The following is a 25,997-nucleotide window of genomic DNA, read 5'->3' as shown; positions in this document are numbered from 1 at the left end:
ATAGGGGAATGAAGGGGTTAAAAAGATATGAAGCTGAAGAGCTGTCTACCTTCGTGGCACATATAAAAGACAAAACAGAGACGTCAATGTCAGGCGCTCTTTACGAGTACAGTTAGGATAGTTGGGCTTTTATACACATCATCAGCAAGAGGTGCTGAGGTGAGTTGTATCAATGAGTGGACATGTGGCACTGCCACCTGGATGATACATATGAGACATTTATAAATGGATACCAGTATATTAGTAAATCATGCTACATAATACATTGTTACAATATGTTGTTGCAAGTCCCATCCTCATGGGAGTAGTAGAGAAGGTGTGGTAGTAGGTAAAAGATAGGACGGCACAGAATCACAAGTTCACTATACATGGAATACATGCGGTAATTCTCCTGCTATGCTGTTACATAACACATCGGAAGGTCTTAAATCTTGCTATTGTATTTTTTGAGACTTTCACTCATCTAAGACTTCTTTTTAAGGTTGTTATAAGCCAGTCTCTTAGTTATATCTTAGGAATGGACTGTTTCTGAAAAAAACTCTGGGAAGCGGAATTTCAGGATGAACAATGTAGAGATTTATGGGGGGAGAATTTAAAGCGTTTTTGGATCTTTTTCCATTTTGTTTTGAAGTCAGACTTTAAATTTAGACGGCTTTCATAAACCCGTTGGTCTGTTTTCAATGGCATTGTTCATTTTTTCTTTGTGTGCTGAGATGTCATTACTTTGAAGAAGAATACAACTCTCCCTGGAGCGTGTTGCAGAAAACATACTTGACATAGTTGGTTAATATAAATATTTCCTCCTATTGATGTTTATTTGGTGATAAACAAAATTGACTTTCATAATTCAATTTTTTTTCAACCTTTTTAACTCCTAGGAACATGTTTTAGAGAAGCCTTGTATGTGGTCTTCTTAGAGTCCATCCAACAAGCTTTAGCACTGAATAATGAGAAGTAGACGAAACTTCACATCCCCAAATCCCCTCACAAAACTGTTTTTGCGGCCCTTAACACACGAGCACGCTCTTTTTATAATTTCCATAGAGAGATTTCATCAGTGGGATTTGTTTAGTGGTACTAACTCATTCTCCTGTGTTCATGTTTCGATAGCTGACACTGACAGAATCAGTGACATCACTTATGTCACTTTGAAGGACTCATTGAAGGACAGCAAGTTCCTGTACTGATCAACAAGGTATCAATGTAGATCATGATATGTTCTGTTGTATTTCTACCTCCAATATGTTAGAATAGGCTTGAAGTCTCTAGTGTTATAAATATAAATATTTTATAAAACAAAACAATGCCTGATATAGGTAAATATTGAACACGTGGGTATACAGTCCTATGTCAGATAAACAGGATATTTGTCATATTACACTTGTCACCAATTTGGTTTTCTTGAGTGCTGATGGTATGTGTTACTTTATTTTCAAAGCAGGATGTTTTACTGATTTGTTTACCAACGAGTACATTTTGGCAATCTCACAGCAGTTATGGGAAGTGGCCACTAGGAATGTTTACAAAGACAACAAGGAATGAAGTGTAAATGCACCAACCTGTCTATCCTTAAAGAGAGAAGCAGAGGGAACCTGCCTGCAAAGAAGGGGGCACATATATATAGAGAGAGAGTGAGATAATCAGAGAGGCTGAGTGAGACAAAAACAAGATATGGAGACACAGGAAGACAAAGCCTGCCATACACAAAGAGAATGAAGCGGAGGCATTTAGCAGAATGACAAAGGCTTAAACTGGGCAGAAATATTTTCTTGTGTAACACTGTGCAATGGAATAAAGTAGTTTTGCTTTAAAGAATACTGCATATTACCTGTTTAGATTCAGCAGAATGAGACACAAGGACAGGCACAATTGGACCCAGAAGCTTGGACACTGAAGTGCAATGGAATTCAACTATTGATAAGTTTACCTCCATCAAAAAGTGAATATGGGATGCAAGATATCATACAGATGACAATAACAATTGTGATATAGACAATAAGAAAAGGAAAGAGAGGGCTCATTAACCTTCCCATAACAAGCAGTGTCTGCTTACTGTTCATAAAAACGAGAGAGAAACTAGCAGCCAAAATAAGGATACACAATTATTAATCAAAGGGACGTCTGATCCTTCCAATAGCACTACAGACTAAACCTAATGTGCCAAGAAACAAAAACAAATCCTTAAATTCAAATATCTATCCCACACGCACATCTGAGTGGATCCAGAGTTACGTCTCCGATCCACACCATGCACAGACTGATAACCCTTTTTTCTTACTGCTCTGAGCAAATACCATTATCTGGCCCAAACCACCATGTCTGCTCTCCAGCTTATAGCACTTGATTACACCATGCACCATATATTTACACAACATCTATATTCTAACACATTGCACTAAGTTTGGCTAGTCCTGGTGTTTCTAAAGTTCCTCTAGTCAATTTAAGGTATTTCATAAAGAAATGTCGTAAAGTAGAAGTGAGATCGGGGGCAGGGATATAAATGTGTACACCTAGGTGATACGCAAAACCAAGATGGCCAACAAGATGAAGTTGACCTAGAACAAAGCAAAAGGTCAACAATGGAGCATGACAAGCAAGAAATGATAATACAGGAAGGAAGCCAGGAAACAGTTTTGTTGCCAAAAAAAATTGAAAGAAAGAGGGTGATCTACAGTGTCAAAGGGTGCAGAAAGGTCAAGTGGGTTAATGAGAGAGTGAATACCTTGGAATTTAGCAAGTGTTACAGTGAGCTTTGTGTAAACACTGGACAAAGACAGATCAGCAAGAGGAAGCATCTCCTCCCAACTTTAAAGAGACACCAATGTCATCAGTGGCCGAAAGGGCTTCCTAAGTCAGGAGTGAGGACACCTCTCACAATATCACGCTTGACATGGGAAAGGAAGTATTCATAAAAAGAGAGATGCTATAACTGAGTAAGATGATGTGAATCACCACTGCAATAAAATAATCGGACAACCCCAATGTTGGCTTTACCTTTGTCAAGCTAACATAAAAATAACAGACAGAGATTGTGAGTATAGGAAAACATACTACAAGTGTTACTTCCTTTTCCTTTTTGGTTCAGGTAAACCCCTTTTATGAAAGTAGTAAATATAGCTTGAATTCTAGGAGGACCATCTAGTCCTCAGCTATGTGAGTATTTCTGATGAATGCACTTTGGAGCGGACAGTATCAATCTAACAAATGATACACAGACATGGGAATGATACGGATCTAGATAGAGAGAGGATAAAGGCTTGGAAGCTGGCGATTGTTTAAGCAAGCTTTCTCTATCTGCTCTGAAACATCTAATCTATCAGCACCCCGTAGTTTATAAACCTGCAAAAGTAGGACCCTCTTCTCCTTCTGTGCTAGTAGTCTTTACACGTATTCACCCTATTTTTACTTAATGTTATTGGTAATTTTGTATTCTCCCCTTTTGTAACTGTGGTACAGATTCGGCCAGTGCTCTATTAATACAACAAAATACGCGCCAAGAAGCGCAGCTTGAATGCAAAAAAAAAACTTAGATATGTAGAGACTACATGACTATGAGAAAATAGAGATTTCATTCCAGACGGCTAATATTATGTATTTTTAGTTTCTAAGATGGTGCATGAGGCACGGTCCTGCTATGTAATGCATTAAGCAACCGATTACATGCTCTGCTAAGGAGGTTAAATTTAGTTTTATTTCCACCAACAAAAATAATTTGTTCTCATAAACAGGGCAGACAATGTACATTTGTTTTAGTGCTGTCTGCCATAAGTTCAGATGAGGACAATCTAAGTGATTTCAGAGGGGTTTTTCTATTGGTCAGGCCAGTAGATGTGTTAATAATATATAGCTCTTCACAATCCAGTTTTGGATAATGATTAAAATGAATATAACTGATGTTACCCTGCTTGCAGTAAGGCGCGTGGCAAATGTGCTGAGTCTTTTATAGTATAATTGGGTTTTAAAGTCTTGTATGGAAAGTTGCCCCTCTGTCCATCCATCAAGTCAAGATAACTGGGGCCACAATTATGTATCTTTACTTGCAATCAGGATTCCAGTTCAGATTCCAAAGGTGTTCTACGAGGTTAAGGTAAGGGTTCATTCGTGAGTGAGTATAAGCATTAGCTACTAAAAACACCATCTTTGACAACATGGCTACCACATACATCGTACTTCCAAATGTATTGCTTACTATAAAGGGGCAGCTTTTTTTTTTTTTTTTTTTTATATGCTGCAAAGAAACAAATCAAACTACACAACAGGCAAACTTTCTTTATACAGTTCCAGTAAATGTTTTAATCAACGCTTCTCCTTGATTCCTTCTCTAGTTGAGTGTATGAGTAGCTTGCGCTTACCAGTTCCACTAAGCATCGCTAATGTACTAACCCTTCACTAATGAGTCCCTTAGGACCAAACACCTGTATAAGCGGAGGTCTGCTGGCATATACATATTTAATTTAAATCGCTATTACACAACAGATATATTTAAATATATGAATATATAGTTAAAACAGAGAAACAAAACAAAAATGCAGGTCTGTGGGATAAAGAAACACAACTCATATTAAGAGTGAGAGAAATGTCTGTCTTAGGTTTATTTTAAGGTTGTTTTATGCAGAATTCAGCACTCATATCTACCATCATACAAATTTTAATATACACTTAACTACTAGTGGTAGAGCCAGACATTTTCTGCCTCCCAAGGCCTAAGCATTTGTCTTCATACTAAGTAACCTCTGTCTTTTCTATCACTATCAGTGCTGCCTGCTAGGGGCGAACAATGTCAGTTTTTATGTCCCACACAAGTGACGGTGTTAAAAAGACACATACAAAAATACTTGGGCCAGCCAATCTAGGCATATTGTCGCTATAATGGCTGCACTTTTCACAGTAGAAAAGGAAAACACTATTACTCTGGAACTACTATAATGTAAGCAAGGGTAAAAGAAAACAGATTATAATACAGGCGCGGGGTGGACAATACGGGAGTTGAGGTTATGATACAGGACAGAATGGCATATGGCAGGGAGTAGGGGATATACATTGGGGAATAGGTATATGACAGGGGCAAGTGATTTGACACGAGGGTGAGGGAAAATAAAATAAAGATTAAGGATGGGGTTAATAAACACATATGTGATGGGGAACACATTTAAAAGTAACTGTAGGAGAATTTCAGAACCAAGGCTCAAAAATCTCCAATTCAACTGTTCTTCCAATTTTATCTTAAATTTTTGCAATTCTCTCGCACGTCCATTGAAATTCTCACCTATGTTTTATGTTTTGTTTTTTTAAGTTTATGACTTATTTTTCTATTTAAATAAATTAAATTTTTTTGTTGTTTAATTTATTTATAGTTATGTTTTGTTGCAAAAAAAAATGTTTGGGGGGCCCTACAAGCTATCTTGCAGCAAAGCCCTTAGCTCTGCTACTGCAAAGGACAATACAATACCGGTAGATATAATCACAGAGGAAATATGAAGCCCCCAGGCAAAAAGCTACAGAAATGCAGCTGTTAATCATTTCATTACTCCTGTCACGCAACGTGCAAGTGATTTCTTAGCTGTCTTCAATCCCATGGCATGGTTTGCTCAAGTCAATCAGCCAAGCAGTCCTCAGCTACACCTACAAAGAAGGATGGGCTGCACCTATATCATGTAACTGTACAAGAAGACATACACAGGCCACTACGTACTAAATGAATAAAAGCACATTATCGAATGCCAAATGTAATTGTTTTATACAATTAGTGTAGTTACCTCACACCTAACACCAAAAAGAACAACTGGGTATAAAGTGTTCCTTACAGTACAAATCACGCAGTTTCAGCATGAGATGTGTAAATACTGTTACCACACCAGCCAAAAAGGATTAACTCTTTAATAGCCACACTTACATACTGACTACAGTTGTTATTATCAAGTCTGTCGATATGAGGGCATAATGAAAACCCTATCTGAGTAGAATAAATTAGTTAGAAAATTACCAACTGGTAGGCTTTGGTAATAATACATGTAGAACACTGGTTTCTTAACACAGGCCCACCAGCAGCTTAGGTTTTCAATTTCTTCTTATATCCAACCCTCATATGTCTAATTGAGGTTCACAATCCAGAAAGTTCAATCAGAACTGTTGGGATATTCTAAAACTCTGAACTCCGAAGGGGCAGAGCCACGGGAAACCATCTAAACACTTTGTGACCTTGAAGATCTGCACTTAAGCATAGCAGTGGACATTCCAAGATGATATGTCTAACAAAAGAAGCATGACATTTTTCTTCTTAAGAATAACGGCAATATTTTTAGTCAATACTCAAACGTACTCCATGTTATGACCAAGTGGACTTTTTTGGTAATTAAAAACTTAAAACCATGCAGTCAATATCATTAACCTTTCTCTCTGAGGACACTAAGAAGACACCACCTATAGTGTAGTAATAAAGCTCTGGCACATTTTTACTTAGGAATTCTTAAGCATTCCTTCAGGGGGATTTTTTCAGATTTGCTTTTTGAACTGCTTGTTAAGTTCAAACCACAAATATTTTACCGAATTGGAGATGTCATCAGCAGCCAGAAACACTAATTTTATTTCTTTGTAGGTATAGCAATCTGGCTCACCATGATATTGTAATGTCCGCTTGGACAAAGCTTGAGTGTCCTGGCAGGAGATACAAAAAAATCTGCAACAGTATTAAATCTGTTTTCACGTTCTTGTCTTGTTCACTCAATACTATCTGAAAGACATTTTAAACATAACGTTCACTTCATCAGGTCTTTCATTACCTGAAACAAATACTGAGCATATACCTTTTTGCAGTTTGTCCTTATTTCTCTTAATATAAAAACAAGATGCTGTTTGGTACTTTTATAATATCACAACACTTACCAATCTATTGCTTCCACTTCTGGCTTTCATAAAACCCTTATTTCTACATAAAGAGAGCGCACTGTATAGATCTGTCATAAGTTATCATCATGTGTTGATGAGTCCACTATCGTGAGATGGACTCGTCTACACTAGATGGTCCACTATAGTAAGAGGATGGTTCATGTAGTCAAATCACCAGCAAATCTATACTTATATATACAGATTATACATGACTGTATTAGTACAGAATTTTCTAATCGAGGTGCAATACATGTACACTCCCCCAATGCTGTGCATGCTTGGCCTGCCTATACTTTCTGAAGCCACACACTGTGCTAGCAGATACTAAAACTGAAAATATACCCCTTACATAACCTGTCACCTATACATATGTTATGTTTTGAGGGGGAACAAAACTCTTGAAAAGGGGCCAACACGGTGGGGTCCCTTAACGCTGCTGCTTGTACAGTGCCAGAAGGAGCTCTCGTTTAAGGTAAGGGAAGCGAGGCAGGCAGGCAAAGGGAGGAGGGACAGTGAGAGAGGGTAAGGGAGGGAGGCACAGCAAGACTGAGAGACAAGCTAAAGGAGTAAGAAGAGGGAGAGAGGGAGGCAAGGAGGGAGTGAGTGAGAGACACTAAGGGGCACTAAATGAGTATGTATGTATGTATGTTAGAGTGTATGTGCAAGTGTGTGTTAGCATGTGCGTCCTCCAAGGCAAAAAGGTGCCACTCCTCACTTGTCCAAGAATCAGGACTGTCCCACGTAAAAGAGGCTACTTAAGATTCTATGGAAATATATTTAAAGCATCTATCATTTTATCCCTTTTTCCTCCACATTATTTTGAGTAATTAAAATAAATGAAGCATTCCAGGACTCACAACATAAGTTGTAACATAGATTCTTTATGACAATTTTTTTATTTTTTTAAGTTATAAAATGTGCGTGTACAAGCACAAACTTGGCAGGCTTTGGATAAACTGGAAAAACAATGCTTGTAGAGTGGGCACAGACTTTGGGCAATCTCTTTGGAGATTCAGTAATTAGCCTTGATTGACAACAGATAGGGTTTCCGACCAATGTATATGTTGGCCTCTATTGCTCTATTTGGCTCTGAATATGTGCAAGCTCAACATCCACCTGTCAAGCAGAAATAATGGAGAGGAAAGCAGGAAACAAATCCTGCTTTGTGATTTGGTTTAGGTAACACCTGACAAAAGGGAATATTGATCCACTTTAAAACTGGTGAAAAACCTTTCATCATTAAATCAACTAGAACCAAAACCTGTATCTGGATTAGTTGCCTTGACAAGTTAGGTGCATTTGTTTTGGTGTCCTCAGGACTACCAATGCTAATTGACAAGATCTTCCTTTATTTCTGACAGGTCAACAGCAAATAAAGATAGAGCCTATGCAAATATGTCAGGAGAAATAATTTCACCTTGTGTACACTTCACTACCATTTATGATAATGCAGCCTCGGCATTGATGTTTGAGGAGATAGCTGGACATTCCATTGACAGACTTGTGTTAATGTGTGTTATGTAGTTAATGAGGGAAATATAACATAAGGATCATTTCCTGACAAAAACCCAAAGACTACGCAAAGAAAAATTAAACAGAATATACTGGAACATTTGTGAAGCAGTAGACGGGAGTCCCAACACAAATAAAACATTCATAACTAAAGATGGTAGGTTGGATATTCAGCACAATACACAAATAGTATACTCAGAGCGGCTTCAATTCGATGCAAGAACTGCTGATTTTGTCAGCTGCCGAGATTAATGGATTTGGAACATACACAACAGAAACAATGCTTTCACTGACTTTGAATGGCTAACATCCAATACATATATATACTTCAGCAAAGTGCAAACAGAGAACTATCAGATAGAAAGACACCATCTTTGTTAAGAGCTACAGTTTGAGGCCCTGAGCTGGTACCCCTCCCTGTATTATTCTGCCATTAGCAATGAATTTACCATTATTTCTGGGTAATGCCATGACTGGATCGCAGCTTCACGGCAGACAGAAATACCTGGCATGCCATCAAGCTGTGAGGCAAGGCAGCACAAGGTGTTCCCGAGAATGCTTGTGTTTTTGCTATAAACATCCTTCCTGCAGTAGCCTTTAGGTAATTGTAGTAAGAGTAAACTCCCTGCCAATGTACGTAAGATTGGAAACTCAAACCTGTCTGAGCAAATTAACATACAAACACCTGTAGCCTTTTGTTTCTCACCGAGTCAGGAAGGAAAATAGACTCAAATAATGGAGCTTCACATTTATGCCTCAATGCGATGTTTTTGGTCCTTTGATTGTGGGTTTAATTTGTTACCTACTTTTACCGTACTGATTTTTAGTTATGAGACAGTAAGTGTGTGTGTGTGTGTGTGTGTGTGTGTATATATATATATATATATATATATATATATATAATTTAGGGGAGAGAGGGCACAAAGGACTTTTAAAGCAAAATCCAAATATTATAAATGTAGGGTTTAAATATAAAACCATGACGTTTCAGTCTTACCTTCTTGATAAAAGTCTCCGGGTGGGACTGAAACATCAAGCTTTTCTATTTAAATCCTACATTTATAATACATATTTGGCTTTTGATTATATATTTATCTATACTTATTCTACATAGTGTATTGGTTAGATGTTTCAATATGGAATTAATTGATTCAATTTAATAAAAGCGGTTTAAAAAAAATACAATTCTACAAGATTTACAAAAAACTTGAGTCTTGGTTGCCCAAGATGTTGCATTACTGTGACACTATGATTTGATGTAGCCCATCAGTAATCATACACTGTAATTAGCTGAATAAAGTCTATCTGTGCGTGATCTTAAACACCACTGTGCTTGGAGGGCCCCATAATTTGTTACAGAACATATCTAAATATCATGAAGGCAAATGAGCTGTCAAAACAAGCTCCGGGTAAATTTCTGGAGAAACTCCAGATGTAGAGTCTAAAAAAATATTCCAAACTATGGATATCACCACTAAATCTATTATTTACAAAATGAGAAGAATATGGCATAAACCTCTAGAGAAGTGAATCTGACAATAATCACTGGTAACTGGATCTAGAGAGATCCAAGGCAGAGGTGGGGGAACCTTCACTGGGCAACACTCAGAAACTCCACCAAACTGGGCTTTTTTTTGAACTTGAAGTCAAAATGCCATAAATATGCAGGGAACTGAAAACCAAAATTAGGATAATTATAACCCCCTCCCCTTCCCAGAGTCTTGTGAGGTACCCCTTATTCCTTTCTTAGCAGGCATCAGGAGCATTCAATGATTAATATCTTACGTTGCACTGTATTCCTTTAAATGCCATGCCTCAGCAATCATCTTAAACCTCTGTGCTATTTTGTGTAGGTTACTCTCACTATATCTAATCGACAGAATAAAACAGCAAAATAACAGAGGTTTTTGGGTCGTCGTTTGTATTACTTGCCAAGCAGGTTGTAAAAAACCTACAAGTTACTGTTTCTTGCTTTCCGAGCCCCTGGTTATTTAGACGGTTTCACGTGATTTCCATGTGATAAAGTGAGGCGGAGACTGTTCTATTTCTTAGACTGACAATTTGAAGACACCATCCTCTTGTTTGCATTGAATAGCCCAATCGGTGGTTCTCGTGAACAGGTGTGTAACTACATTTGCAATTGTGTTAATTCCACTTCAGTATCAAAAACTACTTTCAAAAATAGTGTGTTCATGTTCAATGACACTTGCTGTTATACTGTATATTGTTGTTTGATGGACTTCAGGAAAAACAATGTTGGCTAAACAATCCCTCAAGCACTTAATATTCTGTTACTTATTATTTTGTAATATGTATATAAATATATATATATATATATATATATATATATATGCCATCATCTTAGTGCAGTCATTGCCACTCTTCTACAATGTACAAATACAGACAAGTAGCTACTTAGCGAGTACTTTGACCTTGATAACAGCATTCAATTGACATTCCATGATGTCTGTTACGATGCTTTGACTTACTTTTCCACTATCCGGAATGTTAAGCAGATCTGCCATTTTATTTACTAAAAAGAGGATTTTTTAAGTTTCACTTGTCAACATCCAATTTAATAGGATAGGGAATGATGTTTCTAATGTTTCATTTACTTACAAAAGTGTAGATACAACAGCATGCACCTTTAAGCTTTACACAGTTTCTCTCCTACTAATAAATGTTCATGGATACTGGAATTCAAACGGCATGCCCATGTTTACCTCGGCTCCAGAGTACTTCTCTGTCAGTTTCACAAGTTTTTCTAGGCAGATCTCACCGTTGAAGGGCATGGAGCGGAAGTGGATTTTAAAAATTTCCCTGCGTGTGGCTTCGTCTGGCAATGGCACAAAGATGATCCTGTCGATACGCCCAGGACGCATTAAAGCCTGAAAGGCAAAGAAAGAATGTATATGAATGTGAGGAAAAACAGTTAAGCACACTTCAACTTTATTATTCCTCAAACCTTCGTATTAAAAGAATATGTCTTGAAAATCAACAATCTTGATTTAAATGGGTCCAACAACCACTATGCACCACTTTCATTTAATTACACAACATTAGGCTGCACTTTTCTAAGTGGATAAAGTACCCCTCCTACACCCTCTGATTTTCTGCACTGTTGCATATTTACATTGACTTTGGTCAGATTATCTCATGAATTCGAGTAATACATAGAAGGAATCTGAGAAAACAAATTGAACCAAGGTTTGGCCCTTGTTTCATATTTTGACCTGCATGGATATGAAGCACACAACGTGCAGGTGTGAAATAGATGTGCCCCCCATAGTAAACACTACCTGCTGAAAGTGATTATGAGAGCCTGGTGTTTGAAGGCCCTCACAAACAATCAGGCCCAATTTGGGTCAGCCCTGTCCAATACAAATGTAACATTGGTTCTTTCCATCAGATTGAAGTTGTCAGCACCCAAGTATTCAATGCCACGTCACGTGACATCTAAAACACATTCCTCAACATATCCAGAAAACAGCTGTTAATGTACAGTATATCAGACTAGTAAAGGTTACATTTCTAAGGCTCTGGGGCTCCACCAATATCGCAGAGCCAAACTGACCAAATGGAAAAAGGTTTGGGACAACTCTTCCCAGAATCTCTAAACGAGCAAAAAGTAAAATCATCCAGAAGTCACAAACGACAATGACCAGGGACCTGCAAGCCTCTCTCACCTTAGCTAAGGTCTGTGTTCATGACTCCACCAGTGGAAACACACTACACAATCATGGGTTTCATGGCAGAGTATCAAGACTGAAACTAGTGCCCTCTAAGCAGGGCCGGCCCAAGACAAAATGCCGCCTGGGGCGAAGTTTAAAATGCCGCCCCCCCCATCATTATCTACCCTTCCCCCCCCCCCGTACTTACCTTTCAGCAGTCCTGCGGTGAGTCTCCCTGCTCGGTCTCGGTGCCGGCTTGTAATGCTGAGCGCTGGAAATTACGTCATCTTCCGGCACTCAACATTACAAGCCGGCACCGAGACCGAGCTAGAGGGCTCGCAGAGGAGAGAGGGGCGCTGAGCGGGTACTGACAATCTGGTAAGATAAAACCACTCGGCGCCCTCTCTCTTCTCGGCTTTTAAAAAAAAAAAAAAAAAAAAAAAGGGGCTTCAAAAGTGCCGCCTGGAGCGGTTGCCCCACTCGGCTCCATTGTCGGGCCGGCCCTGCCTCTAAGAATAACATTAATGCTCATCAAGCATTGAGGAACAATGTTCTAGGGACAGATGAGTCAGAAGTGTAATATTTCATGCTCAAAAACCAACAAATGCTACCTAGTTAAAGCAGATAATTCTTCCACAGCAATGTCGATATACTACAGGATGTGTTTGATTAAATGAAGAAATGAAGTTTCCTTTTACTCAAGTTGTATTAGGTTTTGGTTGAAGACTGTGCTACCGAATAAACAGGTACATACAGATTTGATGCTTAATGCGATATGAAACATTGCCATGTATACCTGCCCAGCTATGATACAACTTCTCTACATTGTGAAGGACTTGCTAACTAAAAAATGTTACCTACAATACAAGGTTATGTAGAAAAGGTTTGGAAAGTAGTTTTTATTACTATTGCAACCAATAGAATGGTCCAATCACCAGGAACACCTCACTGGTGGCCATGGTACTATGACAATTATTCAAGTGGACAGTTTTTATAGATAACACCATAGATTCCCAAAGATAAATATTGCTTTAGAGAAACTAATTCTGAATTTTCTATCATTTACATACATCACAAGATTTTAAAGAGAGGTTCATTACTTACAATTAGCATGTTGTTTAATCGCTGACATTGAAAGGGCAAGATTTATATATTTTGCTTTGATCAGAAAGATGTAAACATGTTAAGTCTGTTACTTTAATATTTTTTGAAATTCTAATTCACCCTAAACACCAGAGACTGTGGATTTTCTCTGTAAGGAATTAAGTAGGATTGTATGTTATCACTTTCAGTCAAGGCTCCACATGATCCAACCAGTAGCTCCTGGTGTAACTTAAGAGAACCATTTCAGCAAATCCATTTGGGGAAAGGTGATATGAAGCTGAATCCCTGTGTTTTTACTTTATTTGCATATTAAGGGACAGGTCTAATACTTAACATGTGGGTGCTCCAAGGAGCTGTTTTATGTATACATTTGATACATCAGGAGAGGCTAGATTGGAGGAATGTTGATGGATTGGCTAATTCAATAAAGATTTATCCAAAGGGATATAATTTAATTAAAAAAGATGATGCAATTCTCCAAGGTAAGATTCATCACATGGACATGAATACATTGGCATCAGTTAAACTAAATTAAATCCTGTTAAAATGGATTTTAAGAGTGGGTTTCAATTATGAACGAGGTCTTCTGCGCTTGGGCAGCCTTACTCTGTTCTCTCTCTTCTCTGATGGCATGGTTATATCTTCTGCTTTTGTACATGTATAGACATGGGGATGTCACATCATTTACTCCCAACAAATTCTTTACTAGCCAACTGTGACCCGGCCGTCCCATGGACACCCAAGCTTGCTAGCATCCCAGGTTTTCTTAAAGTACTCTGTAAATTTATTTGAATAGAACATTTTGCAATACTAGATCACTAATTGATAGTCCTGTTGTATTTGTAAAGAATACTTTTGGATTTTCAGCCAGCTATGTATCTTCTGTAGCTCTAAACTAAACACCCACCTTGTCTAAAGAATGTGTTATATGAATATAGTTGGCGTTTAAGTTTTAACAAAAGGGTTTTTTTTAGGTTCTCATCATATGAAATTTTTTTGCAATACCTTAAGTCCTGTTGGAATAACATGTATTCAAGGGAGATCATTAATGCTCTTTACTGCTAGTATGGTGTAAGGTCAAACACTGAGCAGAAGAAGAAATATGTGTCAGAACTCTATACCTCCTTATATTAATATTTATCCCACATTACACTGTGTAATTTCCTTTGGTTTGAGCTATTTTGTTTTTTTGGCTTCCAACTATACTTTAACAATATTAAAAGTGGGTGACTTATCCAGAATGATTTTCTACTTTCCCCTCAAAAAACCGATACTCTCAAATCATACATTTAGATGCAAATGACATAATATCCACGCCCTCATGAAAGACTTTTCTACACGAACTATACTAAAAGGTCAACTGGAATATCTGCATTAAAAAAGGGCAACTTAATGAATACACCTATACCTTTTGGAACCATTTAAAAAGGCTGAAACTGACTACAATAGCTATTCAAAAGATCACCTCTCCACATTTCAAATGTCCAAAAACGGTGGTATGGTTAGAGGTACAGCTACAGGAAAGGGTTTTAAAAATATTTAAAGTGCTTCTGTGACCTGATCGTAGCTGTTAATAGGTCACTTTTTAAGAAGAATATATTTTACTTACAAATCACACATAAATAACATTCACACACACTATTTCCTGTTGCTGCTTTCTAGTTTATTGTCACTCTTAATCACTAAGAGCCAATGTTCATGTATATGTACTTATATGTAGTTGATGGCTCCCATGCAATAGAATCTGAGCTACTGTTTGACTTGTCTGTTTTCAAATTGTGTTAAAATGAGACATAAAAACATTTAAATCCATGGTATTCAAAATGTTGGGCTAGATATGCCCATTATATTAAGCAAAATACTGCATGTATTAATTTGTTCTTTATGTTGGCATGGTGTATCCTCACTGCGTTATGGCGACAAATCAGCCAAATGGTATTACCTGTGAGCTTTTAGTGGGGTAAGGTAGGAGCCAATTTTACAATATAGATCAGAGGTTGAGGGGATACAACCATGCTTGAGTGATTAACGTTGAGGCTACAACCCTGTTCTGGTGGCGGCACACACATGCAGTCAGTAATAGGACACGTCTTCATTCTGAGAATACAAATGAATAACATTGGGGATGGTGGCTATACTTGATTTAAATTACATTGTCTCTGTGGTTAGATATTAAGAGTAAAGCGTTCAATATCTAAACTGGACATTTTTACTTCACATTCAACACACTAACCAATCTTTTGGTAGTATGTGTTTCAATAATCTGGTCCGTATGTTGTGTATAACACATACATTATCAAATATAGTAATAACCATAACCAAGTAATAACCAAATGACTATTATGAAGAGAACAACCCCCATTTATATGTGTACACTTAAAATGTTAGAAATGAGGGTAATCTTTTTATTTCCAAGGATTCTTGTATGTATGTATTAACATTCTGCTGTGTTATGTGGTATATACAACCAAACGGTTAAATTCCATATGATTAAAAATATAACATTGCTTGCCTTGGGCTGTTAGCCAGTTAAGCGCTTTCCCAGCTTCATCATGTCAGTGAAAGTCATGCAGAAAATGGTAGGAAAGAGGCTTCCTTCCTGTAACACACCAACACAGCTAACACCCTTCCCGCTGATGCTTTAAAAAGGCTGTTGTCCTGGAAAATATTGGCTATGATCCTATTAATAATAAATAATATGGAAACACTAAGAACTGAAGATATTTGCTCTTCTTCTTGAACGTTCTCATAACAGATGATATGCATTGTCCAAAGCTGGAAACACAGCATCCTTAGGGTGCACTCAATCCCATGGACACTTTCAAATCTTTGGTATGCTACAAGAGGAATGGGTTCTGACAGGCCCGGGAGACAGATGTCTCATATTTCACCAAAGATTTGCTCTGCTTCTATTAGGGCAAACTACTTTCTACACAAATCCTTAACATGCAGACTGAATGCTGTGCCTTTGAACTAGTTCTTCTTTCCTTAAATCGCAATGCGTATCTAAACATTCCTAAGCTTCTTCTGTCAAGAAGGCCTACTGAGCTGCAGAATTCTCCAGGGGATGGGATGCAAAGGCATTTTCTTTTCCTACTTTCTGACATCATCAAGAAAAGAACTAAGATATAATTTTAGACTACAATTTGACATCAGATTGGGTAGCATGGGAATGTGTAAATAGAGCAATCAACCCAAGCATGTGGTCTTGGTTAAGTTTGCAATTTATTTTGACTACTTCTTTTAATTTGATATAGTGTATGTTACTGTGCATTGTTTAAATAGCTTACACTAAAATAAATGTGCTTAAAGTAACACGAATGCGCAAAACATACATTTGTGATTTAGCATCTTAAGCCTTCTTTTAAATATTTTAATATTTATTGACAAAGAAAACATGCTGTTCATTTCCAAGATGGCGAACATGTTAAAAATACATACACGGGGGAAATACCCTACTTTTTTGTTTAGCATTTCATGCATATCTGCTTGAGGGTCTATGTAAAATAGGGGGCACATACTAATTTATTTTTATTGGAAAATATAATTTTACTTGATTGAAACGCCTGTACTAAATGTTAATAAAAGGTCTGACCACGTATCCTCTGTTCTCAGATTACTTCAATTGTCCTTGCAGATCTTTCAACAAAGAAGCAGAAGCCTGAGGTGTTTGCATTAGTTTGTATATGGACTGAAAGTGAGAAATATTAGGGGAACATGCCTATACTATTACTTCAAGTTCCCAGAAAAATGTGATGGCAGATAAGAACGATTTGCCCCATCTAACCTGTCCATACCTTAAAAACACAATGTTTTTACTGCTTTAAAGGGCATATGCTGGAAAAGAATGAAGAGCTGAGCACTATTACATAGCGCAATACAAATACGTCTTCAGATTAAAGGATTTCTTTGATTTTCTATTTATTGAAGGTATACATCTAGGCAATTTACTGAGTAAATACAAAGTACTATAGACTGTAAAGTCTGATCAACAATATTTGTGTTATTTACATGGGAGGGGAACGTTACTAACCATAGTTGGGCTACCATAATGCATTATAGTGGGACACATTTTTATATTAAAATGTCAAATCAAATAATATTATTACCCATAATCATAAAATCCCCCTTAAAATACTTCCCATTGAGCTTGAGAAAGAAACGTAACCACAGTGCTTAGATTTGTGCCAATAAAACCCTACATAACTACTTGTGGCTTATGTTACTGTGATAGAAACTAATTCTTCAACTAGATTGAACCCTAGGGCTTTGCTAGTCAAATGCATCTGCCATTTGTTAGCCTGTCAGAGTGATGTTTAGCCACAAAAGAGACCACATCTTGCCAAGTGGTTCAGTACTAACAAGCCTCTGCTGGCCAAATGGAACGCCGACATGTAAAGAGTAGATCATCTAGAGTACCGGGGAAATCCCCAAGCTATCTACTGGGCTCTTGCACATATGAAAATTACATTAACCATACTCTCCTGAGTGTGGAGAGAATAATCCATTCAGAGCAGTCTACAAATTTAAGCAGAAAAGTATCACAAAGGCCAATCTTATACTGGAAATATTATTTCCAGTTCTGATTCGTAAATTGAATAAGTGAAGAATTTGCCAGAATTACAAAAACACAAAATGAAACTTGATGAACATGTAGTGCATATAAAATGTTATATTTTTGTTAAAGATCAGTTCTTCTCCAGGAAGAAATTCACAACACAAACATGAAGAATTGCAGACTGTTGGGCTACAATGTGATACACAACATGTTTTACACATGCATCTACCATAAGTGAGGGCTCCATAAATCCACTGTACCGTATTGTAGTTTTAGTTATGTATGGATCACAAATATACCGAATATACTAAAAGCTTTCCCATTTGTCCTTGAGTTGTATCACCAGGAAGCTAACCCTTCTAAATTGAAATAGTCTAAGGACAATAAGGAAGTTTTCTAACAGTCCAATGTAGAACAGAAAAAAATAAAACAAAAAGTGTAAATAATACAAACAGTAACCACATATTAATTTAACCCTAATACAAAACACTAAACAAATGTCATTAACATAAAAAACACAAAAATCTAACCATGTTTCAGAAATATAATGCTACGTTCTGAACATTCCGTTATGGGCTGGATTCAATCACCTGTATTTTATCCCTGTTTTCTGTCTGAAATACTATGTTGTACATTTTAGTCAACTTCATGATAAAATCAGTGATAACCTTCCAGGTAACAGGAGCCTGAAAATATTCTAGGCTGTATTTCAAAATCTAGTTCATATAAAATCTCTGTGTTTAGGTATCGTCTCAATAGCTATAATCCTCTGGGAGGGAATAACGATTCACTGCTGGGTTATTTTTTTGTTCCTTGGGCTTCTTCAGAAGGCAAAATAAATACTGCATGCATAATATTTTTACAAAATACACATTGACATTTGGTTAACTGTGCATAGATGGAATTTGATTTCCTACGTGAAGCATGTTTGGTAATCATCTCATCGGAGCATGACACATGCACCTTAAAGACACCAACTGGTATCGATGGGTAAAACAGTTCTACAGTAAGAAAAAATACTTTATGCATTCCAACAGCAGTTATGATCACCTCTTGCATAGCAGAGAATCCATCAGGGAGTAACAACCATTACAGCTAAAATTGGCCCAGCCTCTAGAGAGGTCCTGGAGCCCCCACATCCCTACTTTGGGTAGTTTTGATTTGGTGGGGCACAGTGTCCGACAACTTACATATAAACAGCGTGCAATTTTACTAATATTACATGACATAAATGGAGCCCATGTAAACATGATGTAATGCATACTAACAAACTGTGAGGTCACAACACATAAATGTCTTGTCCAAAATACCAATGGAGGGTCAATGAAAGTTGGGAATTTTAAAGACAAATGGAAAAACTGCTCAGTATTTTATAGTGCTTGCTGGAAAGATAATGTACTTCAGTCATCTGGATCCAACGGGGCCTATAATCATAAAAGAAGGAGTTTGCAGGAGATCCAAGGAACGGACGACGGGTGAGGTAGACAGTGCTGTTTCCGTGCACTCTTTTTTCTTTTTTTACAGAGGCTATGTATGTGAAGTGGAAAGCGCTCCATCTGTCTTTCATGATCTTGGAAGGCTTCTTCCTATGAGGCATCTTGATTTCTGCAAGAACTTGTTGCTAAGGTTATTTCAGGACTGCAGCAGATTTCAGCACCTACATTAGCATTACAAGAGCTTATCGAAACTGAGCTCATCTCTGAACTCTGTCAGGGACCATAACCTTTGCCAGAATTTCTGTGCATTTTCTTTCACGTATATATGCAGTTTTCTTCCCTTAAGATCCAACTAAAGTAATAAATTGTAGAGCAGCAAACTTGGTCTGTATTCAAATGTACTCAATACATAAAGGAAATAAAAATCTCTAAACGATCTGGCTTAGTCCACAGTTTTATAGTGATGATCTGATTATAGCAAACCTCTACGGATTTCCCATAGCTCTTTAATTTCACTATGCAGGGTAAAGATTGCCACATGTAATGCATGTAATGACAATTCAACCACATTATGCACAGCCAGTTCAACATAGTATACAACATCATCAATTTAACCCCTTAACGACAAAGCCCGTACATGTACGGGCTCAAAATGCATTGTTTTCAATGGGTTTAGGGACCGCCCATTGTCCTTAAGGCTTTAATATGGAAGCTGCATATAGCAGAAAAGACTGCAAAATGTCTTATTTTTGGCAATAAGTATTGAAAGCAGAGGCTATAACTGCGTTGTTTGGTCCTAAGTCCGGCTGGGTGAGGCATGGCTGGAGCGCTGCGAAGAAAGAAGATACAGCAGTCTGTGTGCACAGTGGGAACGAGCCAATAAGGACATCCATGGGAAGTGTCAGGCATTTATTCTGCTCCTTCCTTCCTCACAAACAAGAGAGGCCAAACGTAGGAACCAAGTCAAGCTTAAACCCCTCCATATCCAGCTTAAACCCCTCAGTATTGCATGCATTCATGTTGTAGTCTATGCCATGGGCGCTGTAGCATGGCAGCAGGCTAGGGATACACGGCTTATGTCAAAAAGTGTACGATGCTACACATTAGCACCATGGCCAGATTCAAATGTATCAAGGCAGCTGGCAGGGTTTTTTTTGCATTCATAAAATGTCAGCGTTTTCTGAAATCTTATTCTAACTAGGCTGTGGTTAACAGCAGAGAACTCCTGCAGCACTTGCTGACAAAATCAGATTTTGTTATAACCTGTCACACATTTCTGTCACTTTAGCAGAAATATGGTCTTACCACATCATTACAAATCAACCCCATCCTATTACTGTGAATCTAGTGGCTTGTTAATGCTCATCATACAATAAAAAGGGGAGACAGAGCCCACCCGGTACTTAAAGGCTGTAGCATGTACCACACTCTTAGAATGCCCGAAGCTTAAAGAATGGTTAAAGGAAACAAAATTAACGTGTTCACTGTATGAATCAGAAAACACATGCGGACAGCTACACTAATATTATTTATTTACATAGATTTTGGGGTTTTTTTTACGTCTCCTTTAACGCAAACAATAATGACTGCCAAAAATCGGATTAAGTAAGAGTCCCAAACCTTTTAGCATGGTATATTGGAGAAACTCCAGTGTTGTGCATGGCCCATTTGAGCATATAATACACATAACTACAGCAACAGTGCAAACGCTTTGCAAATCTGTTTTAAATCATGTTGTATCCAAAAATACCTTAGAATAAAATGATCTATGTACGTAGGGATCACGGGCTGCAAATGTGCCTTTTGTTTTTAGCGGGTTGTGTGTAGTGCGATATTGCGGTCCGTGCACGATCTCGCCCTCTCCCTTTCTTAAACTTCACAGCAAGGTAACGCTATTCATCACTTAACAGAGATACTTCCTGTTTTCAAGCGGTTGGGAAAGCATGGCTTCCAACCCAAATACTTGACTTGGCAGGCTGTTCATGTGTTGATAGATGCTTTTATAAGCACTCCATTCCACCTGATTTTTTTTTGATTTTTTTTTACATTTTATTTTTACTTTTTTTTTGTTAGAGAGCTGGAGATAGGGCAGATGTTTGCATGAGGGACTGAGCAAGCGAAGTGTGGGAAATGCAGTGTGAAATGGCACCGCTGCAACAGATGCAAGACAGGTTAGCGCAGTTCAGACAGATGTTACTGGATAACCTCAAAATGACATGAAAACAAAAAAGGGGATTAAGTCTTGTCCAAATGTATACACCGATTTGAAAAGTTGTAGCTGCAGCAATATCCAGGTCACATTTCAGTATTTTCCATACACAGACTGTCATTGAATTAATACTGCCATGGGTGATTAAATTACTAGATTTTTTAAAATACCACCATACAGGTTAAACAGCAGGTCGACTTTCTACTTTTCCTTTACGACTGGTGCTAGTCGCAGCGATGTATTGTACTAAGGGCCGAGGAATAGGGACGCATAGCAGATGAAAATCAGCCTGGCACTTAAATAAATGATGTACGTTTGCCTGCCTGAATGCTACACAATTGCACTCAATTCTCAGAAGGCAAAATTAATAATATTAGGCAACATACAACTATACGACTCAATATAAAAACACATTAAACTGTATATTCAAACGCTAAGACTAAAAACATGTCTGCTGTGACCCAAAGAGGGGAAAAGGCAGGGAGACAATCTCTCAACATAGGTTGTATTTTTCTATATACTGTTTCTATTTATTAGCGGTGTTGCTGGTTTAGCCATCCTGTACAGTGAACCATCATGCCTGCCAGGTTCCTGCTTACATTATCGGTCAACTTAATTTTAACATGAGAAACCTGGACTTCCCTGGTCCTCGGTTAGCATGTATCTTACATTATGTTACCAAGTCAGACTCCACTAAAAGTAAGCCTGACCCATCCACACCCAATGAATTAGAATATTGGTACAAACAAAAGCTTAAAACTACATACACTATATTTTCTAGTGAGCCTAAGGAATATAAAGTTAACTCCCCCGGGAAGTTTGGTGCTTCCCTGTAGCACAAAGGCTTGAAGTGTGAATTCTGTCTGTTATCATTAAGGAAATTCTCCCTTTCAAGTTAACAAAGGAGGAAGAGCAAAAAGGGAATAGGAATAAACATGCTTATGCAATGGCTCAAAGACATCTGCCAAGACCCAGGCACTGTAGAAGAGTGTGGCAAGCTGTAGCAAGTCCCTGCAACATGAGCATCTCAGTAGAGGAGATCCTTTTCACCACCTCCTTCCTTTCAGGTCTCAAAAATACAAATGTTCGGAAAACAGCTAGATGTAGTTACCAAGGAAGCCCCTTTGATTGCGAAATACAGGTAGCAGTGCCAAAAAAATAACAAAACATATTGATGCAATCTCTGAAAAGAATGTATAGTGGAAGACGAGTAATTAGACAGATGTTGATACAAGGACAGGAGATGTGTGGAATTCTGGTGATCTTGTTGACTTCTTCTGACTGAGACAAAAGTTTCTGCAATCTGTAATGTGGCATTCCACATACTTTTAACATTATGTTGTTTACATTTAATCTTTCTGTATATCTCTATATAGCTTGTGGGGTGCCCACACCCATATATCATGAATCCGGCTAAGCTGTAATCTTTTTCCACGTTCAGATAATACAAAGAAACATGGCAGAAACTATGAGTCTAATATAACTTTTTTTTTTTTAAATTAAACTATAAACAAATCCAGTCCGATGGATGGAAAGAACATTATGAAGTACGGACATTGTGTTACTCGATCCATGTTGTGGTCAATATATAATTCCCGCACCGAGGCAGGAGAGCTTTAGCTCTCCATCTGGAATGCACATTCAAAAACAAAATTATGACCTGTTTGTGACTGTCACCACAATCAAATCATCCTCACCTGAGCAGTCCCTTACACTCTGTCTAACTCCCCGTCCACAGGTCGTAAACTCTAGTTGGGCTCTCTTGTCCTACTTTAGGTCTTTTGTCTGTTCATGTTTTTTATTGTGCCCTCATTGTTATAGACCCACACAATCTGCTGGTGCTCTATTAATAAAATGTAATAGTAATATGTATATATATTTATATTACATATATATATATATATATATATCCCAGGGGCTCCAGCACGGAGGAAAATCATCCAGTCATAATAACTGTGATATGTTTCTACACCATCTGAGATTCTTTAAATCTTGAATCTTGTCCCAAAATAACAGATGTTGAATATAATGAAAATTTCTATTATTTGGATACATCCACCATTTTCATTAGCATCAAAACAGGAAATGCCATTTTTTTATTACTACATTTAATAAATATTCCATGGTGAACTAGAGGTAAAAAGGAGCTTGTCTGACTGATATTTATGTATTTCATAAGTTGGAATCATAACTAGAATCAAGACTACTATTTGAAATGTTTAATGTGGTCACAAAAATAAGAGAAACTTTAAAAGTATTTATGCAAATATTTCCCCACCTGATTTATTGTGGTTTTAAAGGGACCTCATCTTCTGGACAGCAATGCAGGTCATTCAAAATGCCCATAGGTATATATCTCTTAGTACCTTATGTGAATGCAGTTCATACATTAAAAATAAGTATTTTAGTGCAGAAAACGGACAGTTTCATTCAGACAGTGTCAGCTTCAGAGACGGATTTCTGAGATATGAGACATTACCAGATGTACTATACCTTTAAGAGCCTATATTAAGGAGTTCAGTAAGCTGCTTCCGATCAAACTGGGCACACAAAAGAATGCCACAAGTTTTAAAGGAAAGGGCATGCCTAAAATTGTATTCCACCATATGCCCTGATTAACGGCCAATGTATAAAAGAAACGTTGCAATATTGTTTTATTACAAGTGACGAGAAGTCATAATCTAAAAAGTAGAAGGACAGAGGCTTAGGTGTAATGTAAGAAGTTTTACTTGACTGAGATTGCGGTAGATAAGTGTCTCAGCAGAAATGGTAGAGGCTAATACTATGAGGGAATTTAAACATGCATGGGCATAGAGCTATTATGAATTATGAAGTATAGAGCCCATTCAGATATCATAGTACATACTATGAAAGGGCTGAAGCTAAACCAAGAGCCAAAGGAGATCATGTTATACATTATATTCCTTGCACTGGCTTTTAGTTGTGTGTTCCAACTCAGCATCAGCCAGATGGAGGAGTTCGTACCTTTCTATCAAATGGAACACATAGCCTGGAGGCAACTAACGCTTCTATTATCGAGGTGGTAAGCCACGCATCACTCACCTTAATGTCATCCAAGGTGTAAGTTCCAAATTGACCTACTAATATTCATTAAGAATACCCGTAGTGCGCTTCACTTGGATACTTGTACACAACAATGTACGCATACACAACTGAGGACATTAGTATGCAAATCATAGTGCATTTCAATGAGTGGCTAATTTGTATGCACAAGACTCCTTTGGCTTGTATTTACTCTGTCTTTCAAACAAGGCTGAATAATTTCTATCCAAGATTTAACCTCATTACTAATAGGAAACATCTTGTCCAGCTTCGGCCTGTCTCCAGTGAAATAGTTGGGAGCTTTTTTAAAAAAAAAAATGGGGGGGAGGGAGCCTTTTCGACATTGTGTATGAACACAAACATGTGTTAGTGGTTTTTTTTCTCCAAGCAAACAAGAAGAATTCACCCAGAAGAATAATTAACCAAACTCATCCAGAAAAGCAAGCTCGGGGGACTCAGCTACGAATGCAAGAGAAGCTATTTACAATGCAGATGTTAGATCCAACAGACAATAAGTCTTTAATTATTTGGCTATCTGGCACTGTTTTCAGAAGCAGTAAAAGAGATGCACATTTTTGCTTGGAGAAGGACTGGACAGATGTCAATAATCCTTGGTATCAAAAGCCTCATCGCCACGGTTAAAATAAATCAGGTAGCACTTTCAATTGCCCATCTGTATTTTATTCCTTATCACTATTTAAATTACAATAATTATATATAGAGTAAATGAAAAAAAATACATATTTATTCAAATATTTGCCCTGATTCAAAAAAAGCCCTCATGTGCCTAGGATTGTTAACTATCTTGGTAATTAGAAAACACAAAAACACAGAATTTGATGGCAGATAAGAACCATTCGGTACATCCAGTCTGCCCATTTTTCCTGATGTAAAGACTCTTGGTCTTGTCTTATATAGAGAGTAGCTTTATGCCTGTCCCACTCACTGTAATAGCATCTATAACTTCTGATGAAAGGCTGTTCAACTTTCATCCAAGCTATACATATTGAGATGCCTAGGTCTTTCCCAAGAACTGCATTACCAAACCAAATATTAAAACTAAATGCTTTTCTTAAAAAACTGCAACCCCCTTAGACAGTTTATCATATATTCATATATCAATTTATTAATATATTTATGAATGAGAATGAGTGAATGAATGAGTATGTGTGTGTTAGCAAGGATGGCACATGCAGGCTGTTTGGGGCAGAGATGGCACAGGCAGGTTGTTGTTGGGCAAGGATGGCACATGCAGGCTATTTGGGGCAGAGATGGCACATGGATGCTGTTTGGGGCAAAGCTGGCACAGGGAGGCTGTTTGGGGCAAAGGTGGCACTGGGAGGCTGTTTGGGGCAAAGGTGGCAAGCCCCACGCATCCAATCTGGGTGTTATGCAGGCCTTGTAATCTGCATGCTGGAACAAGTCCTATATGTGCAATTTTATTTATCCTTAAATTTTTTTTTTATTTTAGTGGTTTTGGAATAGAGGTACACTGCATATTAACAGGGATCGTGTCTGTTTTTCCAGCATGCTAACCAGTTGTTACACAATACCTCAGC

At 37.7% G+C, this 25,997-nt stretch overlaps 1 protein-coding gene across 1 annotated transcript in view; it reads right to left on the bottom strand.

Annotated features, from left to right (window-relative positions):
* LOC149289383 (ATPase family gene 2 protein homolog A-like) overlaps nucleotides 1-25,997 on the bottom strand; it is a 135,151-nt gene that overhangs the window by 15,575 nt on the left and 93,579 nt on the right. The window contains exon 15 of the mRNA XM_089490695.1: nucleotides 11,121-11,285. Within this exon, the coding sequence (XP_089346821.1) occupies nucleotides 11,121-11,285 (165 nt within the window). The remainder of the gene's footprint in view (nucleotides 1-11,120; nucleotides 11,286-25,997) is intronic.

Source organism: Sceloporus occidentalis, unplaced genomic scaffold (assembly GCF_023333645.1).
Source record: "Sceloporus occidentalis isolate IW3139 unplaced genomic scaffold, rSceOcc1.0.p SCAF_46, whole genome shotgun sequence".
NCBI lineage: Eukaryota > Metazoa > Chordata > Lepidosauria > Squamata > Phrynosomatidae > Sceloporus > Sceloporus occidentalis.
Note: the sequence above shows the minus strand (reverse complement) of the source record. Positions and strands in the feature narration are given on the sequence as shown.